Below are 25,125 nucleotides of genomic sequence, written 5' to 3'. Positions count from 1 at the left end.
CATTTTGTGAACTGCTTTCATAAACATTCAAGGGATCTCTAAACAAATACAATAAATATGCTATGTTATAGAAATTTCTTGATAACACTAAACATTATGCCTCCTACCCTTCCTGGGAGAGATCATCCCTTCTGGACACGGAGCACAATCATAGCAGCAAAATTTCTCTCCCTCCTTCTTTTTTCTGCTGTAGCCAGGATAGCAGTTGTCATTGCACACAGAAAGGGGCAGCACCTGTATAAAACCATAATGGAGAGAATGGCAACAAAAGATTAGCTGTCTTCTGTAATTTACCTCCAATATAATAATAATCATGTGAGTAGGGGAATGATGATGAACCAATTGGTCCAGCTGTTTTCATTCCATTCTTGTCACTCTTTCCCATTATCTTCCATCTTTTAGGAGCTGAATGTCTACTTGTGTTGACCATGTGCATGGTTTAAAGCACTATGTGAGTAGAGAAGGCTCCACACTGGAGGCACTGAGCTCCCAAAACAAGGAATGCAGCTCAGATGGCAATGATGGCACAAAGAAAAGGTATATCCAACAGGCTCATATTCATTTTTTCCATCAAATGATTCCAAATGCATGGAGTGGAGGGTAAACAAGTGAGGATGTCTTGAGAATGGCTGGTCTGCAAATATTGGGTTGTTGACAGTGACCAATGACATTAGAGATCCCAGTTGGGTTTGAAAGGGAACTGAGCTGAGTTTGGAAGGGAACATGATGGGCTCATCACTTGCCTGAAAGGAGAGAAAAGCTTTACCAACCCCAGAATTCTCTACCAGTTCAGAATGAAATGGTAGACAGAAGATTATTGGCTTCTTTGGATGGCAAATGCTTTGCATGGAAAGGAGAAATATTGTTCTTAGCCAAAGCCTTTTACAGCCAAGAATAATCCAGCCCAGTCTCAGAAAATCAGGGATGCCAACAGGATTTTCTGGGCCCAGTACTCTGCATGCAGATTGGGTACTCTGTTCCACCCACAATCTGTTGGCGCAAACCGAAGCCTACCTACATTGCCACCACATCAAGGAAGACTCATGACACAGAGATGGAATAATGTTATATTTATTAAAATATAACAAATAATGAGATATTAGCCAATTTAATCCAAACAACCAGATTCAAACCGCTTCGGGCAGGTGAGGACAAACCTAACTGTGATGGAGTATTCCCTCCATTCCTCTGTACATGTCAGTCACCGTGGACTGTAACCCACCAGTCAAGGATGTGGGAGAACCAATTCCTCCTTGCTAGTAGAGCCAGGTATGTGCTTCCAACCACCGCAGCGTGGCCCCACCGTACAAGCGTTCACCCTGCTGCGCAAGTTGGTCCCACAAGGACACCCGCCAGATCCCCACCAGACTTTCAGCACTGATGGTTCCCTAGCGAGTGCCCTTTACCAAAATGCCTCAGTCTCCTGTTTTTACCCCCTGCTTCCTCACCTGCCTGAATTCCATGCCAGCCAAAGCTAGATGACCTCACCCCCCCCCGAAAGGCCAATTGAATCAATCCAAGCAGTATGGAGTAGGCAAAACGAAAGGGACTCTGAAATCAGAATCCCCCCCCCAAAATTCCTACTCAGCCCCAAATGGCAACTAACAAAGCCCATACTGACAAGGGAGGGAGGGAGTGTGGATGCCGCAAGGCGAAAGAAGCAAGTTCCAATGGAGGAGTGGGCTTTAAAACCCCACTCGTCCCTTCTTCCCTATAGGTTGTGAGACCCCACCTGACCCCACTCAAACCTTCAGTAATATTCCCGAGTCTTCCCAAAGAGTGGGGGGTGGGGTGGCAGCAAACACGACCCCGCACAAGGCAGCAATGCCATTTTTGGACCATTGTTTTAAATGATTTTAAATGATATTGTTTATAAATGTTTTAAATATGTTTTTCTTGTATTTTTATTACTTTGTTGTGTGCCACCCTGGGCTCTTATGGGCAGAGGGATGGAATAGAAATTTAATACATACATAAATATGTATATCATGGGTTACAGAGTTGCAACTTTCCTATATTAATACCTAATTATAGTCTGGAATCAATTCCTTTCCTTTGCCTTACAAAAAGGAAAACAAAAGCTGATTATTTGTTTGGTAAGATGTTTCTCTGTACCCAAAGAGGTGGACAAAATGACATAACAAAAGAGACCAACACAACATGTATGGCAGACCCTCCTGCTAGCACAATCCATAGAAATGGACTAGCAGGCATCAAAGAAATATATGTATTTCCTTATATATTTCCTTATACATATTTTGGCACCTTAAGAGAAGGCAGAATGATGAACTAGCCAAAACTGAGCTTTTACCTTACCACTCAAGTATATTCTGCTCTGCCTCACCTGATTAAAACTTGGATGCCACACAATTTGGTCATCATTAATAGTTAACTCTTTGCCTGGAGCAGCCCGTGGATCCAATCTTCCAACTTTTACTCTAACCACTGAGCCATTGAGGAACATCAGCCAGTTTGTAACATCGAAACCTACAACTAATTCTCCATTGTCATCAAAGTGCACAGTGTCTCGAGCACTATTGTTGAATAAGATGTTCCTTAGAAAGTGGTGGACCTAGAGTGAAAAATAATATGAACAAATAGAGAATGAGGTCTTGAAATATTTTCAATGAATTTCACAAAGACTTGTCCTATTCATTATCTGAATATTATATATGTTGATTTCATCCATCTAGCTGTCATTTCCATCCCTTTTGTTCATATATGTGGAATATATATTTTTAAATGCCACTTTTTTATAATGTGACTGATATATATAAAAAGTAAAGCAGCAAATAATTTTGACTGAAATAATTATACAAATCTATAGCTGGTATAGCACAGTGGGGAGGAGAGCCTGGCTGGGAGTCCAGCGTCTGTGAGTTCAAAATCCCCACTCGTGTCTCCTGGGTGTCAAGGGCCAGCTAAAGATCACCCCCACAGTGAGTGGCTCAGGAGTTCTGTGCCCTGCCACCTGTGCAGCCGTGGGCAAGCTGCCTAGTCCCAAGGAGCCCAGTTGCCCCCCAGCTGGCAGTTGCAGACAAGGAAGGGACTGGCTTGTGTAGCTATGGCAAGCTAAGCAGGCCCTAGCCAGCTGGGGAGGACTAGCCTCAGAGGGAGGCAATGGTAAACTCCCTCTGAATACTACTTACCATGGAAACCCTATTCATAGGGTAGCCATAAGTCGGGATCGATTTGAAGGCAGTCCATTTTACATAGTTCCTTTTATCTTTGGATCAAAAGCTAGTCTGTTTCATTAAAAAAAAGTGTTGAGTTGTAATTACCTGCCATGGCTGCGCACTCTGAAGTGTCACTCTGTCACTTTCCAATCTTCTATGACTGGAGCTGGATTTGTATATGGCCTGCAAAGCATGAGCCACAGCATAGACTGCATTGTAGACATTGTAGCTGTGTCCAGTCATGCTCATTTCAAACAAAATTCCAGGAATGTTCTCCAGCTTCTCTTCTGCAGTGCATGTTTTCTCTTCCTCTTCCTCCTGCCCCTTAGAAACTTTTAATGAACAGCTAAATGCCTGTTCCCAGAAATCCTGGATAAAACCATCTCCATTAGTCCAGGAGGGGTGTAACTTATTAATGAACTCATGAAATCCTAATGGCAGATTCGAGTGAACCGTGAAGGATATGGCACCATGGAAGGTTTGCATATCCCAAATCTTCTGTACAGAAGTTGATGCAAAATCCCAGTGGGATGTAACAATCCACACTTTACCGAGAGGTGGATATTCCATTAAGGGTGCTACAAACAGCAGTAATCTTAAAACCTGAAAGGATGGAGGTTCTCCATAAACAAAGAATACACTGGGGTTTCTCTCAAAGACTATTCCATAACTTACTGAACGCTGTAAAGCATAGTCTATCATCTCATCAACAAAATTCCATTTTGGTATTTTTACAATGTAGGCATAGCAGATGCCATTCTTGGAAAGCATTGGCACCATTGTCTGTAAGAACTGGTCCCCTTTGTCATCATCCACAGCCAAGAGTCCAATCCAAGTCCAACTAAAATGCTGAAGTAACCGCACAATCCCTGTGTACTGTTTGGCTTCATTTGGAACCATCTGGTACAAAAATGGGAATAGCACTTTGGCACCTTGTAGTGGCAAAAATGATCCATAAGTGAGCTGAAATAAATGTTTTTTTTCCAGATGGATTAAAAGAGAATCATAGAGTTCCATATCCTGGGGAAATACAGAGTCTGGTTATTTACAAGAGTTGCCCTGCCAGCCTCTTCTTGAAGACTCCAGTAAGGATACCACCCCTAGTAATTTATTCCATCATAAGCCAAACTGATCCACTTTGTCAGGTGGCAGAGTGAGAGGGTTGGTTTGACAAACATGCCCCCTCACCACTGTGGGTCTGAGGACCTGCCACTCTGCTACTTGGACCCCTGCTGTGCTATCTAAGAAACATCCACCACCAGTGCTGCTGCTAGGATTTGCCAGGCTCAGGGTCTGAGACTGATTCTGTATCTTTAGGAGAAGAGAAAGTCAGCCAAGTGCAGGTGTTCTTGCAACCCTGTAATGGGAAAAACCACAAGGTGGAATTGTCCCTTCCCCCTGCACAACTTTTAAAGATACAGAAGACCTCTTGGTTGCCAGGCCCAGCTTCTTCTGTGTAACAGCCATTGAGAAATTTGAAGAGGCCTCTTCTTCTGCATACTAAACATATACAGTTCCTTCAAATTTTCCTTCTCATATTGGTTTTCTGACAATCTTTGTTGCCCTCCACCCATTCAGATATGTCTGCATCCTTCTTTAGGTTCAGCATTGACAACTGGACACAAGACTCCACATGAGGTTTGACAATTGCAAAATAAAGCTGAATGATTACTTTTTGGAACATGAAAGCTATTGTTCTATTAATGCAGCCTCATATTTTTGCAATCCTATCATGTTGTTTACTTGTGTTTTGCTTCTGATGAATTGTGACTTTGAGATAATATTCATATGTATTCACTCCCAAGCCATGAATCCTGAACCCCATGTATTTGAATGCTGTTGCTTTTGCCTAAATGGGCTACTTCACATTTGTCTCAATTTAATCTCATTAGTTTCAGTCCAATTTTCCACTGTACCAACATCATTTCAAAGTTTACTCCTGCCTTCAAAAAGTGTTATCTATCCCCCAGATTTTGTCTGTAAATGTTGAGTATCCTGTCCACCCCTTCGTCAACATTATTGATACAAATTTTGAAGTTTTGGCCCCATGACAGAGCCCTGAAGCATCCCACTTGAAACCTTCCCCAACTGTGATGAGGAGCCATTGCTGAGCATTCTTTGAGTTCAGTTTTACCATGAGCTGCAGATCCATCTGACTGTATACTCATCTAACCCACATGTAACCCATTTGCTAAGCAAAATATCATGAAGAACTTTGTCACATAGTTTGCTGAAATAAAGATGCTCTGCTACAGTTGTGAAATCTCTATACCCTCATGCACACAGCGTACCTGTGGGGTCTTGTGGATTGTTGAAATGATGGCCATATTGGCAGAGATCTCAGAGATACATCCTCCAATGAGAGCTATCAGATTGTTCTTGTCACACTTAAAGTTGGGGACAAACCTGTGCTGCGTGGAAAACAGATTCAGGGTGGCCTTGTAGGTCATCCTAGCAGTGTAGTAGCTATTGAGGATGCAGAAACCCAGAGAGATATTTGGTAAGATGCTGGGATTCTCATTGATCTCTTTGACTGCAAATACTAAGGCCATGATGTGCTGGTAGTTCTTAGGCACTGAACTGTAATAAGAGTTACAACAATTAATAAATCAGCAAAAATAAAAGCAATAAAAATTGCAGCCTTCATTAGCATTCATCTGTAAACTTCCAAGATTGTAGGGTAGCTACAAACTATACAAACAGAAATACAATTTTATATCTGATATTCCTCTCATGAACTGAAGATCTAAATGCTCAAAAAGGTTTGGGACCATTCTAGTGCGAAACTGCTACCTGCACCTATTAGAGCCATTCTATTGACATACAAAAACAACAACCAGATTAAAGTAGATTGGCAATATATAAGTGATGATGTGCAGCTCAAAGAACAACAGTGATTTAGAGTGAGAGTATTTTGTCAGCTATCCAGTGACATTCTTTTCATTTTTATCACTGAGAATCTTGCTAACAAGTTCTATGAAATATGCCATAATATAAAATCAGTTCAAATAACTGATAATGTATCTTTTATATTATCTGAAGTCTGAGACAAATTAATGCACATAAAGAACATCTGCCATAAAGTGATGAAATGAGAGAACATATTGCAAGTTGAAAGTACAATGGGGAGCTTTATCCAGATATGTCAGACAAATGGTACACAAATTACATATATACAAGCCACTGTAATATTTTACCTGTGTACATTTTACATTTGGAAGTATAAAAAATAATTAAGGACATTTTGTTTGTAACTGTATGTTACTCATAGTATAGACACAGATTTGATTTCTGGGCTATTCTCACATATGCTTTATTTTGCACCAAGAAACCTATGTGTGCCCCAGGGTATGGCAAGACAGTCAACTGTGTAAATTAGATGGGAGAAGAAGAAAGAAATATGGTTTCCCTTAATTATGACAAATACTATTATAAAACTAAATATTAAAAAGACAAGAAGACTGGAAGTGCATGCAAGGAGGAGATACTGAATATGCCCAGAATAAGAGGTAATGGAATGCGGAAATGGAAGTGGGGTGGTAAAAATGAAATAAGGGCAACATCCACTATGTAATTTTAATGGAGAATCAAAATATCTACAGGGGCCATTCTATGAGATTCCCATTCTTTAGTATAGGGCTTCGGGGGGGGGAGTTGCTAGTGGTTTGTACTCAACAAGATAATGTAGAAGACAATATAGATATTTTTATAATCACAATGACACTATTCTCATACCAAAAGCTAAATTACGGTCTGTACACATTACAAAAGGAGAGAGAGAGAAGAAGAAATAATGCCTTACACAGGTTCATCAATCAAGATCTGTGACGGCTGTTCCATTAAATTGAGATCATTATAAAGGAAAACTACTTGAGAAACAATCTCACCAATGAGAATATCTCCTGGTTGGAAAAATTCATGAGGAATAGGGAGGGGATCGTTACATATGTTGCAATTAATAGAATGTGTTCTGCATACAGTATTACACAGAAGTACCAGCAGCAATATCACTACTAGCATGATCTTGTTGACAAAATTTCCCCTCCAAATATGGATGCTTCCAACTGTTTCCAACTGCAGCATTGTATGTTGCTGTTATCAGTTTTGCTACAGCCTCCCTTGAATGGTGGATGATATTGTTGCTACACAGATTAACAGGTTGTCTGGTTAGGTAATCTGTGCACCAGTATCCTGTTTACAGTATATGTTTAGTAATGGTTCCTTGTGCATCAGTGTCCTTAAACAATGTATTTTCTTTTTCTCTCCTTACTATCTTCCATATATGACATTGAATTATAAGGTTTTGTCCCCCCTTTTAAAATCTCATATAAAACTTTTCAGGTAAGGTATATATAATTTTGCCTTGGTGTACAAAGCAACCAAAATTGAATCCTTAATCTTCATGAAAAGGAATGGAAAATACATTGCAGGGTACATGTGCCATTTAATACTTGTCAGTACTTCCACAGTAAAAATCTGGAAATGGAAGTCAGCAAAGATGAGAAAGCTTGAGGAACAGGGATGCTCAATTTTTGGTTGGTGGAATCACCTCATGGAAGCATATCCCAGCATAAAGGGGGAATGGTCATTAAGAAAAGTGAAAAGTCCTACCTATCCCTAGATCCAGTTCTATACAACCAAGGTTTTATAACTCTTTAAATGCTGGTTGCTTATCTTTCTTACATGTTATGATTGTGTCAGAGGATGGAAAGCAGTAATTTTGAGAATGATAGGGATTATTATCATTTCCCTAGTGTATTGTTGTGTGTGATGTTGCAGCATGTGCAAGAAAGCTGTTAGGTGGTTCTTTTCCAGATTTTTTTTCTTTGAGAGATAATTAGTAGTCAGTGGAACCTAGCTCAGTAGATACAGGATGCCTCTGCCCAGAACTAGAGTTAAGTTCACCCATGGATCATTCATAACTGGCATAATGTGAATGCCCCATTTACAATCACAGCCTGGGGAATTTGAAGTTTCGTTCATTAATGATGAAGGCTGCTTGGGCTGAGGGTTGAAATAAACACACAGACACAAAGGCTGGGTTGAACTAGGGGCCACTTTATTAAACTTTAAACTTACCCCTTAAAATAACTTACAGAGGTAAAACATAGGTGTGGGCGCTAGGTTATAATTAATGTATCTAATTACAGCTATTGGGCAACCACCCTTGCCCGGGCAAGGGCAAGCCATTCTGCTTGTCCCTATCCCCACCTCACCTCTAGGTTGAGTAAGGGGGCCTTCCCACATCAACACCCCCAGGCTGTACAACTCCAGGTGGATGAGGTAAGTTGGCCCCAAAGGCAGCCCATATCCTGCCTCCAAGCTGTACAGCTCTGAAGGGCAGGACTCCGGATCCGCCAATCACTCCCTAGCTGTCCTTACCAGCTCACCTCCTCGCACCTTCCTGCCACAAAAGAGTGCCAAATCTCTGTTTAGGCAACTTTTCCCCCACTGCTGAGGACCAAACCTCACAGAAACCTCTGCAGGTCTGCCAAAAAAATGCCGTTACCCACATCAGTCAGGTGAATGCCATCAGGCCTATAAAATTCAACCCTGTCAAGACTTATGTCTCAATGATGTATAAGTAAATCCCCTTGTCCAAGGAGAGCCAACCCGATCTGTCGGTTGACCTTGTTGCCGCCCTATCAATTCCCCTTGGGGTCCCACAATAGTGCCACACCCTACGTGGTAGGATGTCAGACCACACCAACAGAACTTGAGGTCAACTCTGCTTGACGACATGAAAGTCATGGCATGCCTACAACATCAGGGCCTTGCTCTTCAACAAACCTAGGTCACTCCCACCCAGGTGAATGACCATGGCATGCAGAACAGCCAGCACCAAACTTTGCTGGAACAACAGGGGTAGGAGCCCATCCCAGTGCATCCCTCAGCAGCCAAGCGATTGCACTGTGGCCCACTAGCTGAGCCTGAGCTGTGAACCAACACTAGACTTCGCCGCTCTAAGGCGGGCCCAGAAAACCATGCTATGGCCACAGAGTAGGATGCGCACATGCTCCGCTCCCATCTAGCAACCTGCCAACACAAAAACACAAATTAAAACAAGTCAAACATTCGGATCCCGTGGCTTACTCCATGATCAAAAGTACAACTTGTAAGCCTTAGAACGCCATCTACTGATAATCTGGAGCTGGTCTCATGGAAGGCCGATGCAGGCAGCAGTTGAAGCCACCCCAATCTGAAAGGAATGGGTACCAAATGCAGCAGTGTCCATCCCTAGACCCCAAAGGGCGGATTTTGTGATGGACCAAAATTGAAACCTTGTGAGAGGGGAACCCCCTTTGTGTATAAAAATATAATCAGGCCCAGATCCCCACATCATCATAAAATGCTCCAATGCCCTAATGGGGCAAATGTCCTCCTGTGATGCAGGTGACAAGACCACTGTCTGACCCTTATGCCACTGGTCGGTCTTAGTCCATCGTAGCCTAACGTTGGCCCGCCCGTCAACCAAATTAACATCAGAAATTAACAAGGCACACAAGGAGACATCCATCTTTGATCTACTTCACCTAAATGTGAGGGCAGCGGGGTGAAACAAACACACCTCAAAGGGGGAAGAACATAAGGTTTTCCATTGCTCTAATAACCCCAGGAGCAGTTGTGGTGAACAAGGCCACCTAGCATCAGGGCAGGGGGGTGCTCCCTGGCCCAACCCTGCAACATACACCGCACTCGGAAATCCTCAGTGGAATTCATGACACCCCAGGCTTTGGTAAGAAATGCAAGACCCGCTAGCTTACCCCATAGGATTCTGACTGAAAGGCCCCATTGTCTACCTTCTACGAAGAATTCCAGCAAAAGATCAGCTGGGATGGGCCACGACTGAAGATAGCCCCTGATGGGTCTAAAGTCATGAAGCTCCCTACCTGCTTGGTTATAACTGGCCAGCGTGCTGGGGGCAAGCCATAAACCTATCGCCCTATCCGAATCCGCTCTCCAATCTCCCAAAGTGAGGGTTGGATGACATCCTGCTGAGCCCTGGCAAACGGTGCCAGCTGGCGAAATCTCTCCATCCGGTTCCGTGACAGTGCATCAGCAATGCTATTATCAATGCCCGGGACATGCCTTGCCCGAAAGAGAATATTAAAGTGGAGACATTGAAGGACAAACGCCCTAACCAAACACATGACATTGGCGTTCTTGGATGTAAGGGAGTTAATCACTTGAACAGTGGCCATATTATCGCACCAAAAGCAGACAGTAGAATTCTGTAGCCTAACTGCCCGTAAGTGCACTGCCACTACAATAGGGAAAAATTCGAGGAAGGTTAAGTCTCTAGTTAATCCCGCCTGAACCCAATCCTCAGGCCAGTCACCCTTACACCAAGAATCGCCAAAAATCACCCCAAAGCCAAAAGAACCAGCTGTGTCTGAATGGACTTGCAGTTCTGCCTCCAGGAGGAGTTCTCGCCAGAAGGACACTCGGTTAAATCCCTGCAAGAAGGATGTCCACATGGCTAGATTCGGAGTGCAAGGCAGCCGTAACTCGAACCCTATGATGAGGCATAGACAGTCCTGCCATGACGTTGTATACCTGGCGCAGGAATGCCCACCAGGGTGCGATGACCCTGCAAGCAAAGTTCAGATGCCTGGCCAGCTCCTGGAGGGAGCGTGGGCTGATCATACTCTGTATCCTCTCCCTTCTCCTTCTCCTTTTTGGGAGGCTCCCTATAAAGAAGAGAAAATAGATCTACGTATTCCCCCTGCCAATTTTTTTCTTTTGTCATAGGGAGCAGATGAAAGCCCAGAGGTGCCAATGTCTCCCCAAAGGGAATGGCACTCTCTGCAACTGCTCCCAACAGGTCCTCCACATCTGTGGAACTTGCTGAAGCTGAGGGCTGGTTCAGAACAGTGGCAGCAGCACCACTCACTGGTGTGGACCGGCCCCCAGCCTGGGATTGCTACACCTGCTCACAAGCCTCCATACCCTCTGCTCCCTGCATACCCCCTTCAGCAGACCTCCCATCTCCTGCTATAGGGAGTGAAGAAGTTCCAGCCTGGCCAGTATGGATACCCTCAAGGCTGCCCCCACCCTGACTAGCCTCTCTGAAGAGCTGCATAGCCCTGCTCACCTGATGAGACCGTTGGGGTTGGCTCCACTGCCTGACATTGGTCAGAGGCGGACTGAGCACTCGCCTCCTCCCTCACTGGAGCCTGAGTAACACCGCTAAGTCCTGCTTCCAACACATCCAGCCATGCTAAAACTAAGTCCAAAGCACTGCAGTTAGCCACCTCATTTGCACCCATCTTACCTGCCTTGGCCTGTTTAGTTGGCTGGGTGACCAACGGCCCTGCATCTTCCCAGGCCTCCATATTCCGATTTTCCAGCGCCTCCAGACGGGTCAATATTGCTGCCAGTGCCTGATCCTCTACCTCCTGGCCACCCTCCAAAGGCGGCAAAGGCCATTTGGGGGCACCCTGGGGGCCTTACTTTTACCTTTAGGCCCCCCACTCCCTTCTTCGGAGGCATGTCCGTTAGTCATATGAGCAACCAATTAATATAATAATAACAAGAATAACAGCAATAACACTAATACTAATAATAATAACAAGAAGAAAGCACTCAATACTAATTTAATTTTTTTAATCAATTAATTAATTGGTTCACCAGTCCTGGCCCCAGATAGGGCCATGCTAGCCTCAACCATCCTCAGACTGCTCCCCCACTTGCAGCCAGCCACCTCTAACGATGCCAAAAGATCAACAAAATGGCACTGATAAGTAAAATGGCGGCCACACCAAAAGCACCTGCCGCCTAAGGCCTATTCAGGCCTCATAGGCCCACAGCTATGTGTGAGGCAAAGCTGTGGCACAGTACCCCAGCCCACAACTAATCCCAGCGAAGGTGGATGCCCATCCAGGGCAGGATGCCCATCCTCCCTCCATCCCCCTCCCTCCATGGGGAATGGGATCAGCTCAAGGTGGGGGTGGGATGTCAGAAAATCAAGGCGAAAGGGCCAGGAACAAATCAAGGTAGGGGACGGACACAAAGCGGGTCATCGCACCGCCCCTCTCCCTCAAGATCAGGCTGAAAAACAGCTGATTGGTGGCCACCAACCAGCTGATCGCCTGAGAGGGGAGGAGAATGGTCACTGTCGTTATGCAGTGTCTCTAGGCAGGCAGGCCACAACCAAGCAGGCCTGCGATCCTCGGAGCGATGTGATGATCCTCCCTCCTGTCACTCACCAAAGAGGAAGGCTTAAGAGCAGCGCAAGCTTAAATTAGCTCCATCGCCCTGCCTCCCTTGCACCTGCGCACAGCACATAAGTGCCAGCTCGGGCACGCTAGCCGCCCTCATGTGGTGGCCGGGGCTTCAATCCTGGGCCACAAATATGCCCAGCTGCCCCAGGCTCTGCCGGGGTAGCAGAGCAGGAGATTTTGCCTTGCTGTTCAAAGAAAGCAAATGTGTCACTTTAATTCATAATCTGTTTGTCAGAAAGAATGGATGATACATTGCTGGATACATGTGTTATTTCATACTAGTCAATCAGGTCCAATTTTCCACAGTAAGAAACTGGGAGCGGGAAGAGGGCACAGAGGAGAACGTCTGAGAAACAGGGACACTCATGGTATAATCCTTTGTTTAGAAATCATGGTTGAATCATCTGGTGGAAGCATACTGAAAAATATAAATATATATTGTCATACAAAAGAATAACAGAATCCTGCCTATCGCTAGATCTAGTTCTGCTTAATACAAGAATTGTATAGCTATTTTTGGATACTGATGGTTGATCTTGTTTACCGGCTCTAGATGTTTCTGCTCCTGCTTGGATAGCTAACCTCAAAATGTGGTGCTTAGGTGAAACTGCGTGTCCCATAGATTCTGATTGGGATCTGCAGAAGTCAGTTTTGTCTCCCAATTTATGTAATATCTATCTGAAACTGCTATGATCATTCAGAGTTTTGGAATGTACCTCCTGAATAAGAGGAGGAAAGATGGGGGACTTTCTCTCACCTTGGGTCTGCCCTTGCCCTTTATAGGACCCACACTGGCAGAAAAAACTAAATAAATCCACTGCAAAAGTCCTGCAAGCCTATGCTTGTCTTTGGACAGGAAACCTACAGGGATTGTACCACCCCAACATATGAACAAGGAAAGAGGCCCTCTACCCCATGCCCAGGTTACTTCTAAGAATCAGGTAGAGCAGAGGATCAGAAGCTTAATAATAACAGAGCCAAAAATGAAACATTAGAACAGGTTTTGGATTGTATTTATTAAGCTGCAGAATAATAATTTGCATACAGCGCACTGCTGGCCTTGGCCAAGTCCTGAATCAAATTGGGCTGATTTGGTGGGATCCAGGGATCACTCAAGTCATCCCTGAATTGCTGTTTTTTTCAGGTTGGGTTGCCCAAAGCAATCTTGGGCTGTTACGGGGTGAAGGGTCAAGCAGGAAAGAGAGGCTGGCATTAGGCAGGGGAAAAGAGAAAACACTGAGAGGAAGGGATCTACCTGACCATCTGTGTCTTCCCAAGAGAAGGTAGGAATTCTTGCCCGGCCTTCTTCCTCCTGGCCTGCTTCAGACCCAGCTAACACCCTGACCCCTAAAGCATCATCACACAGGATGGAATCCTCCTCTTGCAAGCTGATAAACAGAGGATTTGATCCTGTGGGGTTCACGTGCTGCTCATTGATGGGGGGCTTCCTTGCAGGGAAGGTGCTTTCGAATGAGCAGCACTCTGCAGGATCAAACCTCCTGCTCTTGGTAAGGAAGGGGAAAGAAGACACAGTGTCTCCTCCTCCTCCCCCTGACTATATGTTTAATTTGGGTTTTAAAAACTTTAACGAAACATGAGCCCCACCCAAATTGATATGGAACCAGATATACAGCAGGGTGGGTGGCATTTGGAGCAGCACAGGGTGGGTCTGCATGATCCAGAGGCCCTGCATTGGGGGGGATCTTTACAATCCCAATATATTCTTCTATTCATCATCTCTATTAGCTGCTTCTTGTTACTCAAATAGGGCCACAGTATGATGATATAACATTTAGGGGAAACATTGCATCCTGGTAAGTCAGAATGGCAGGATAGGATACAGAAGATCTCTATAGCTACTATGTATTTCTTTTTCTTGGTGCTCAGGAAGGTTGGAACAAAGAAGAATCAAACACTGCAAAACATCCAAATGATTGTAGTATTCATGCATTTGCTAGGTGTTTGCAATAGGGCAGCATATCGAATATGTATATATTGTCTTCATCACCTGCAAACTGAGAGGTAAGCATGGGGCAAATGTGCAAAGCCCCAATTTTCTGGCTACTTGACTATCATTGTATGAGCCTGAACACAATGCATTATATACCACAATGATTTTCTCATTTTAGAATGCCCATGCAAATATGTTGGAAAGAAGTATCAAGGCAATTTGTCCAAAGTTCTCCTGATATAGATTAGGAGAAGATAGTGACCCTTTCCAACCTTTTCCAAACCCATTTCCTCATTCTGAAATGTAGTTACTCTTCATCTTGTCATAGTTGTCTCTGCATCCTAGCCTTGTCATTCAGTATGATGACCTGTTGTTCAAAGAGAAAAGAAAAACCCACAAGACAGGTTCAACTCAGGGCCTGCTTGAGGCATTCTCCTCCCATCCCCACCCTTCACAGGACCTTCTCCCACCATCTACCCTTTGGGAGGGATTCCAGCAGAAAGAAGGAGATCAGGGGGACAGCAGACACTTGATCTTTTCCTATTGGGACTGACCCCTTCTCTTGCGAAGCCATAAATCACCAACTGCCCTGTGAAAAGTGACCCTATGACTTTTAATATATTTTAATATGTATATTGGAATTCTATAAATAACTGTTGATGCTACTTGTCATCTGTCTTGCAATTATTTGTATCTTGAAAGGCATGATATAGTTAACAAGTAAATTAATCAATAATGATCTAATTCTGGGCCAATTTCATGTTTTTGTACTCTCAGAATAAATCTTAAGAATTATGACTTTTGTGGGTGTAATTGTGTCCTCACTCTATCTGTTCTGGATTCAAACACACCCCACCGGTCACACTAAGCAGGAATCGTTCTATTCCAGTGTCAAAAGAGTCCAGTCCCATCTTTTTCTCTGCCCTCATCTCAAAATGGGAAATTTTGTTTTGAAGAACAAGACCCCTGTATATGGAAGCAATGACTCTTTTAAAGATGGAATAAACATGCTGGATCTCTCCTCCTCCTTCCTCTGCAACTCTTTGTAAAGAGAAATTGCTCCTAGTATAGGGAACCTAGCAGTGACTCTTCATTGAGATATCAGGGGGATAAAATATATATCCCACTATCTTTGGAGTGAAAAGACAATTGTTTCACTGTGTTGGCAACATCTTTACTGTATTAACAACATCTTTACTGTATTAACAGTTACAGGGCAAGGACAGGTACAGTGGTCCACTCCCTTTTTAACAAGAAACTATGCACTAATTCTTATGATATCTCTACCATCTCCAATTAAATATAGCTAAGAACATAAGAACATAAGAAGAGCCTGCTGGATGAGGCCAGTGGCCCGTCTAGTCCAGCATCCTGTTCTCACAATGGCCAACCAGGTGCCTGGGGGAAGCCCACAAGCAGGACCCGAGTGCAGAATGAAGAGATGGGCATATACTTTTATTTTGTTTTCATTATTAGTTGTTCTCTGTTATTCAGCTCAGGCCTCAGTACAATAATGTAGCATTTAGGGGAAAATATGCAACCCAATAACCCAACACTAGAGGCCAATATGGAGAAGATCTCCACAGCCACCATGTATTTTCCTTTGGTGCTCAGGTAGGTTGGAACAAAGGACAACCACACACTGCAAAACACCAACATGCTGAAAGTGATGAACATGGCATTGAAACTATCAGGTAATTTCCTGGCTAGGAAAGCTACAATGAAGCTGAAAATGGCCAGGAAACCCATATAGCCCAAGACACAGTAAAACATGGTAGCTGAACCTTCATTACATTCCAGTATGATTTCTGCATTCACTGAGTGCATATCTGTATCTGGGAATGGAGGAGAAGCACTTAACCAAATAATACAAATGCCAGCTTGAATAAAGGAGCAGGAAAGGATAATAGAATTCATCATTCTTTCCTGACCCATTTTCTTAACCTGGATCCTGGTTTAGTTGCCATAAAAGCCATTACCACAGTGATGGTCTTTGCCAACACAGAGGAAAGGGCCACAGAGAAGATGATACCAAAGGCTGTTTGTCGGAGAAGGCAGATCACTTTTCCAGGCTGCCCAATAAAGAGCAAGGAGCTAAGGAAGCAAAGGAGGAGGGAGATGAGAAGGATGTAGGTGAGGGTCCGATTATTGGCTTTAACTATTGGAGTGTCTTTATGCTTCATAAAAATTCCAGTAACTAACACCGTGATCAGAGAGAGAGAAATAGTCAAGGTAGCTAATATGATCCCTATATCTACTTTGTAAGAGAGGTAGGTTAGAACCTTTGTAATGCATTGAGTTTGGTCCTTGTTTGGATATTGGTCTTCTGGACAATTGACACAGGCATCCATATCTGAAAAACAATAGAGAACTCTTCAAATATTACTATTTGAAGTTCTATAAAATTGTGTCCAATTCTGTTCAAATCTATTTCCCTTCTTTTTTCCTTGTTGAACCCAAATAAACCAAGTAATCTTACTCAAAATTTCCCAAAATTTGACATACAATTCTCCCAAATGGAAAATTACTTTTTTCTTCCAGTATTTTGCATGTAGAATTCATGCCACGACTGTCATATGAAACAACAATATTTCTCTATGTGGGTACTGCATTTTCCAAATATGTAAATAGAGATATTTGGGGTCTTACTGAACCAAATGTTTCAAAATATATCTTATATTGGATATTATTACTTGTCAGTATCTTTTAGCTTCAGGGCAGTTCCACCAACAGTGTATAAAACCAGCTTGAGTTGCACCATATTTCCCACAGCTATCATTACTGGCATTAAAAATATGAACCTACCCGTACACTGCGCTCAACATCTAAGGCCCTCCTCCGGGTGCCATCCCATCGAGCAGCCCGGAGGGTTGTGACTAGAACTAGGGCCTTTTCGGTAGTGGCCCCCGAACTGTGGAATAGTCTCCCCGATGAGGTACGCCTGGCACCGACGCTGCTATCCTTTCGGCGCCAGGTGAAAACCTTTTTATACTCCCAGGCATTTTAAAGTGTATTTTAAATTGTATTTTATAGTGTATTTTATCAGTATTTTCATTATTGTTGTATTTTGACGTTGTTGGTTCTTTGTTATTGTTTGTTTTGATCTTTGATTTTGTTATACTTATTGTATTTATATATTGTGCTTGTTTTATCTCTTATGTACACCGCCCAGAGAGCCTCTTTGGCTTAGGGCGGAATATAAATTAAATTAATTAAATAAATAAAATAAATAATGGAGTTGAATACAAAAACATCCAGAGGTTTAGTGCTCTCTCTCTTAAAGTTAATGGAACAGTATAATTGTTATATAATTGTATAATTGTTTATATTTCTCCAGATATATTTCTAGTTTTCACATCTGCACACTTCTTTTAAAAAAAATAGGAGTTATGTAAAAATTATGAATTAGGGAGATGTTTCTGTTTATAAATATGTGCATATCGTACTCTCATTAGATTTGGTCACATTTGTCTGTGGGCCCCTCTATAGCAGGGGTTCTTAACCTGGGGTCTGTGGACACCAAGGGGGTCCATGGGTGGACTTCAGGGGATCTGTGAACCAGGTGAAATAAATCAACACCAATGCAATGAAATGGGCGTCCATAGCTTTCTTCAAATTCAGAAGGGTCTGTGACACCCCCTCCCAAAAAATGATGCATCAGTAAACCTATGTTTGTCTCTGTGTAAGGTGAAATAGTCAGCTCTGCAAATTAAATGGGGAAAATGATAATAAGAAATATGGTTATAGCTCTAAAATATAATAACATCAAACAAAATATTAACAATACCAGAAATCTGAAAGAGCAAGGGAGAGGGAAGAGATGGAGGTTTAGGATGACAGAAAACAAAGTGTGGAAAGACAGAAGCTGTATAATTGTAAGGTACCTCCAGATTGTCATTCACATACTGGAACGTTAGGCTTGTGCAATTAAAGTGGATTAAAGTGCTCTGTCGCCCTAGTGCAACAAACACACTTTTAAAAAGAATCAGACTTTCATTAGTTTGAGAAGAGACACTAAAATACAATGAAAGTATAAGATGAATGAATGACTAATAGGAAGGTGTATAAACATCCCACAATCAGTATGAATATAGGATGAATGTTCCTTATTGGATAACACCCTGCAACAAATCAGAATGAATGTTCAATAAAGACCAGATATAAACTAACCTCCACATGGGCTTTGTGCAAGTAAATTAGGATGCTCAATAAACAGGGTGTCTGAAGCAGCCACTACTCCAGGAGCAAAATAGAAGAGCATGGGATCAATTCATTGCTACAGGGCTTCTGAAGAAAACTCACTAACAGGTTGCGCCCAACAAGATATTGCAGAAGGCAATGCACACACACATTCATAATTTAAATACTACTTTTCTCTCACCAAAAAGTAAATAAAGCACATAATTCTTTAATGGGATGTTCTCAGTGATTCTGGTCTATACAAATTGTATGTGAGAGAAATACTATCATACCACGATCTAAGAAGGCTGCTCTATGAAAGAAAGGATGTTATAGCGAAAGGAGACTGTACATATTTCAAAGTGTGTGTGAGAGAAATATTAATTACTTACACAGGTTCGTCAATCATGATCTGTGTAGGCTGTTCCTTGAAAGAGAGGATATTATAGAAGAAGAAGACTTGAGAAACAATCTGACCAATGACGATGTCTCCTAGCTGGTAAAAGTTATGAGGAATAGGGAGGGGATCATCGGATATGCTGCAGTTAATGGAATGAGTCTTGCATACAGTATGACACAGCAGCGCGAGCAGCAACACCACCAACAGCATGATCCTGCTGACAATTTTTTCCCTTAAAAACTGTATTCCCATGTTTCTAACTGCAGCATTAATATGGTTGTTATCAGTTTTGCTGTAGCTTCCCTTGAATGGTGGATACTGTTGCTACAGAAATGTGCATCATGGCTATTTAAAGAATCCATGCACCAGTATCTTGTCTTTATATCTTATCATGCCTCCTTATCCATTTATTTCCCAACAGTGTATTTTCTTTATCTCCTCACTTTATCCTCTAAGGATGAACTTGATTATAAGTTGTTGTTTTTAAAAAATCTTCATGTAAGTCTCTTCAGCTAAGGTGATCGACCTTTGCCTTGGTGGTCAAAGAAACCAACATGTAACCTTGTGAATCTGCAATTGTTTCCTGAAAAGAATCATATGCAAATTACAGGGCATGTGTGTTATTTCATGCTAGTCAATGAGGTTTCATTTTCCACAGAAAAACTCTGGGAAGTGGAACATAAGCTGAGAGAAGAACAGGGATATTCACTGTATACCTTTTTTTGTAAAATATAACGGTGGAAGCATCACCCAACATACAGTATAAACGAGAAATGGTCACACAAAAGAATGAGAATTCTTTACCTATCCCTAGATGCAGTTCTGAATAACACAATAGTTTTATAGCTTTTTCCAGATGCCTGTTGTTGATCTTCCAGACTCTGGATATACAGAAAGCAGTAATTTTGACAATGGCAGGGATAATGATTATTTCCCCAGTGTTTTAGCCTTTGAAGTTGCATCATTCAGTACAAAACCGCTAGGAGGCTCTTTTTCTTTATTTTTCAACTATTATTTTCTTCTATAAGAAATGATAAGCATTCAGGGGCACTTAGTCCAATAGATCCTGGATGCCTCTGCCCAAGACTAGAGTTCACCCACAAACCATTCTTATTTTGTATAATTCCCATCTTGCTGAGAAGGCCCACCAGGCTCCATTGGCAGCAGGGCTTTGCAGCCATGCCAGGAATGGATCTAGCACAGCTTCGAAGAGTCAGCATGCCTGTGCACACGACATTGTGCTTTTGGGGCTAACTTGTAACACCACCTGGGGATGTGAGGCCCTGAGAGAGGTTGGCTCAGAAAGGCCTCCCTAACCACCCTTAGGGGTTGGGGCTGGTGGAAGGAAGGTGGAACTTGAACCATCCCTCTTTCACATGGCAGGGTCATACTCACTGATTGCTTAACAGCTAGGTTCTGCCCAGTCACTCTGCAGATCTTTTGCATAGTCATCTGCATAATTTGCATACTTTAAATAAATGTGGCCCTTGTTTTACCCACACTTCACCTTGTCATGGTTCTTTATCTCATGACTACAGCTGCAATGTAATTTATTCTGTAATGCAAACTCGATCATGTCATCCACGCAATTCCATTTTGGTATTCTTAGTACGTAGGCATAACAAATGCCATTCTGGGAAAGAATCGGCACCATTGTCTGTAAAAACTTGTCCCCTTGTCATCATCCACAGCACAGAGCCCAATTCATGTCCATCTGAAATGCTGAAGTAACCTCACAATTCCTATGTGCTGCTTGGCTTCATTTGGGACCATCTGGTACAAAAATGGTAATAACATTTTGGCATCATTTATTGGCAAAAATGATCCATAAGTGAGCTGAAATACAACATAAAAGTATTTTTCAGATAGATTACAAAATAATTTTAGATCTTGGAATTAGGATTGCAAGGGTCCTTTAAGCCATCTATTCCAACATCCTGTGAAAATACATCTGATGATCTACAAGTATCTGCTTGAAAATCTCCAATGAGGATCTCCCTGGAATTTCCTTGGATCATGAGCCCCTTTCTGGGGGTTTTTAGATCTACAATAACCCCCTTTTTTGAGGTGAGATGACCAGAACTGCACACATTATTTTGTGTGTGATCTCACCATAGATTTGTATAACGGCATTATGATAGTGACACTATCCCTGTCTTTTTTAAATAAAAAAAACCCCTAACATTTTTATCCTTAAAAAAACCCTCAGGTATACACTCCTCTTGATCATAAAACAAAGCATACCTTTTTGATGCTAAGTTGAATCTCCCACTAAGTGCGCATTGCATGGAACTTTATATTAGTGGGTTTCTTTTTTCTTAGCCTTTCTCTCCATTTAAGCCCATTTTGTTAGTTTCAATCCAATTTTCCACGGCATCAGCATCAATGTGAATTTTATTCTTGTTTTCTGAAGTGTTAGCTACCCCTCCTAGGTTTTTGTCACCTGCAAATTGATAAGGATTCCCTGTATCCTTTTGTATCAGCCATTGATACATATATTGAGAATGATTGGCCCCAACGCAAAGACCTGAATCTTCCAACTTGAAACCTCCAACTTTGCTAAGGGGACATTGGGGAGCACTCCTTGAATACATTTTCCCCAAAAGTTCTGAATTCATCTGTTTGCATAATCACCTAATCCACATTCAACCCATTCACTAACCAAAATATCATGGGGATCTTTGTCAAACAGCTTGCTGAAATAAATATGGTGCATCACAGTTGAGAAATCTCCTTACTCTCATGCACACAGCTTACCTGTGGCATCTTGTGAATTGCTGAAATGATTGCCAAGTTGGCAGAGATTTCAGAGACACAGCCTCCAATAAGAGCTACCAGATTGTTCTTGTTGTCACACTTGAAGTTGGGGACAAACCTATGTTGTGTAGAAAGGAAGTTCAAGGTAGCCTTATAGGTCATCCTTGTAGTATAGTAGCTATTGAGTATATGGAACCCCAAAGAGATATTTGATAAGATTTTGGGATTTTCATTTATCTCTTTGACAGCAAATGCTAAGGCCAGGATGTGCTGATAATTCTTTGGCACTGAACTGTAATAAGAATTACAGTGAGTTAATAAAACAGCAGCAAGAATCACAATAAAAACACTTTTGTACACTTCATCATCAAATATCTACAAGCTTCTAAGACTGAGGAGTAAGTTACAAAAAGTACAAAAATAAGTTTTTGAAATAAATGTTCTTTCAATGAACTAAGGATTTAAATGTTCCGAATGTTTTGGGACCATATTAGTGCTTAACAAAGTACTGTCTGTATTTTTTTTAGTCCATCTTTGTCAGGTACAAGAAAAATAACAACTGAATATAGACAGGCCATATGTAAGCTAATAAAAAAAGGCATCACCACACACATTTGTATTTTGCTCACCCATTTTATCACCGAGAATCTCAGTACCAAGAAGGTCAATGAAATATGAAATATACAATAAGATGAAGTCAGTAATAAGATAAGATACTGTAACTAATAATGGGTCATGTATATTATCTGAACTCTGTGACATATTAATGCAAATGAAGGACATCTGACATGAGGTGGTGAAAAAAGAGAAGATATTGCAGGTAGAAAGTACAATGAGAGCCTTACCCCCCAGATATGTCAGGGTAAATTCACAAATTACTTTTTAAAAATAAAACAGCCCCCATACAATGCTAACAGATTTTATCTGTGCACTTTTAAATTAAAAAAATATAAACAATAATTAGGGACAGGTTTATGTTTCCAAATGTACCATACACATATTCCCATTAGAAGGTCTTATTTGTTTTGTAAGTCTGCTCTATTTATTTATTTATTGAATGTATATCCCACCCTTCCTCCCAGCTTCAATAAACCTATGTTTGTCCTTTTGTTAGGTGAGTGAGTAAGCTTTGCAGATTTGATGCCTAACAACCAAAAGAAGAAACATGGTGGTATTTCTAAAATAAAACAATATTAAATTAAATATACCAGAAGTCTGAAAAGTTCAAGGGAGGGGCAAGGATGACAGACAAGAAAGTGTTGAAAGAAAAGAAGTGGTATGGTTTTATTCCAACAGCAAAACAGAAATGCAGGGGATCCATTCATTTTTTGAGGCTCCTGGAGGAAAACATACTAGTGGTCTGTGTCCAAGAAGATGGACATACATGCCCATACACACATATAAATTGACACTCCCAATGACTCTTTTCTAGGACCAAACATAAAGCACAGAATTCCTTAATCGTGTTCTCAGTAATTATGGGCTGTATGTATTTCAAATAATGAGAAGGATTATGAGAGAGAGACAGAAAGTGTAGGAGGAATGAATGAGTAACAGGAAGGGTGCATAATTACTCTGCAAGCAAATCAGGATGAATGCAAGACAAGTGCTCCTTGTTGGATAACCATCCCACAAACAAATCAGAATGGATATTATAAAAGACAATGCACACAGGTTAACAATCCAAATGTCATTTTTTTATCGCCAAAAAACAAAGCACATCATTCTTCAAAGATGTGTTCTCAGTAATTCTGGTCTGTACAAATGTGTGTGAGAGAAATATGAATGACTTACATAGGCTCATCAATCATGATCTGTGTAGGCTGTTTTGTGAAAGAGAGAATATTATAGAGGAAGAAGACTTGAGAAACAATCTGACCAATGACAATGTCTCCTGGCTGGTAAAATTTGTGAGGAATAGGGAGAGGGTCATCATAAATGCTGCAGTTAGTGGAATGCATCTTGCATACAGTATGACACAGCAGCACAAGCAGCAACACCACCACCAGCAAGATCCTGTTGATAAAGCTTCCCATTGAAACTGTATTACCATGATTCCAATTGAAGTTCACTTCATCACTTACAGCTCTGGGGTATAATACAAAGTCAGCAGCACTTAGCCCCCAAAGTCCATGATGCCTCTACCCAGAACTTAGAGTTAAATTCGGCTGCAGATAATTCATATTTGGCACAATGTTAATGCCCCAGTCACAGCCTGGAGAATTTGTGATGCAGTTTTATCATGATGATGAGTACATCTCCTTCAACATATCACTTCCCAATATTGTTTGTCCCAATTATTGTTATTAATATAATTTTATTATAATCAAATACATTTATTAATGCAGTAGTATCATTGTGATTTTCTTGGCTGGAGTTGGTGATCTGAAGATGGAGGGCTTGGTTCCTTTTCCTTGATAAGATCACCTCCTGCTGAGTTTTAATTTAACTAGGGATGGGTAAGAATTTTGATATAGTTAGCATTTTAAGCAGAATTTATCAAATTCGCACTTTCTGAATCAGCATGAGAATCAAAACACAGCCATCCTTTAAAATTTGCATTTATTAGAATTTTGGGATGCAGTTTGCTAACTAAACATTTTCAAAAATGCATATATGATGGGAAAGCATGCATAAAAATGAATAAGTGAAAATAACATGCAAAAATGCATTAAATAATGAGAAATGGCTTGCAAGAAAAAAGTGTACCTTTGTTAAAACTGCTTACAAAAATGTGTTTATTATGAGAAATTCACACTAAAATGTTGGAAATTTCCATTAGGATTTTTTAAAAAATAAATGCAAATTGCTGCAGAAATGGGAAGAACTGAATTTAAGGTTTGAAAAATGAGAAACTGAGAGAACCAAAATTGACAGATCTTCCCATCCCTAATGTAACAGAGACATTTTTCCTAGGTGTGGAACCTGTTTCAATAGTTTACTTTCAGAGACCAATGTATCCAGATGGCTTTGGAAGGTTTTCTATGGCTGATTATCCTGTTAAAACCCTGGTGAATGTGTGGAGTGCAGAAATTACCAGCTGGCACAATTGCTTCTGAGATCCCTCTCCAACTTGGCAGAGATCTTAAAGTTCTATTGTAGACTCCAGAGTTTAGAGTGATGAAGTGACTGAGAGATGGCTTGAGCATATGTGAAGAAAGACTTCCAGTGAAAACAAACACTAGTCCATGTAAATGTCCACACCTACATGGTGACAGTGAAGGTGACAAAGAAATCTTTCTTCTCTGCTTCCATTGCATCCTCTGTATGCTGTCCAGTGGAATGATGGGGGTAGCTCAGAGTTTATCAGAGTGAAAAAAGAGAAGGTGTGGGACCATTGGAAATCCATTGTGACATATTTGCTAAGTAGGCATTTAAACACAAAATCAACAGCATCTGCTGCGGCTTGGATTCATTACAGTGTGGGACAAATAAAGC

The 25,125-nt window shown here is 41.6% G+C and overlaps 1 protein-coding gene across 1 annotated transcript in view; it reads right to left on the bottom strand.

The window, feature by feature from the left end:
* The window catches only part of LOC133367647 (vomeronasal type-2 receptor 26-like), a 35,511-nt gene extending 11,863 nt beyond the window's left edge, over positions 1-23,648 (bottom strand). The window contains exons 1-7 of the mRNA XM_061591744.1: positions 23,482-23,648; positions 21,688-21,979; positions 18,923-19,254; positions 5,468-5,756; positions 3,282-4,076; positions 2,345-2,572; positions 108-234 (exon numbers count right to left, since the gene is read on the bottom strand). Of these exons, the coding sequence (XP_061447728.1) occupies positions 108-234; positions 2,345-2,572; positions 3,282-4,076; positions 5,468-5,756; positions 18,923-19,254; positions 21,688-21,979; positions 23,482-23,648 (2,230 nt within the window). The remainder of the gene's footprint in view (positions 1-107; positions 235-2,344; positions 2,573-3,281; positions 4,077-5,467; positions 5,757-18,922; positions 19,255-21,687; positions 21,980-23,481) is intronic.
* Positions 23,649-25,125: the final 1,477 nt, after the last annotated feature.

The sequence above is a fragment of the Rhineura floridana genome, chromosome 11, assembly GCF_030035675.1.
Source record: "Rhineura floridana isolate rRhiFlo1 chromosome 11, rRhiFlo1.hap2, whole genome shotgun sequence".
NCBI lineage: Eukaryota > Metazoa > Chordata > Lepidosauria > Squamata > Rhineuridae > Rhineura > Rhineura floridana.
The sequence above is the reverse complement of the archived record's forward strand: the minus strand, read 5'-3'. Positions and strand labels throughout refer to the sequence as shown.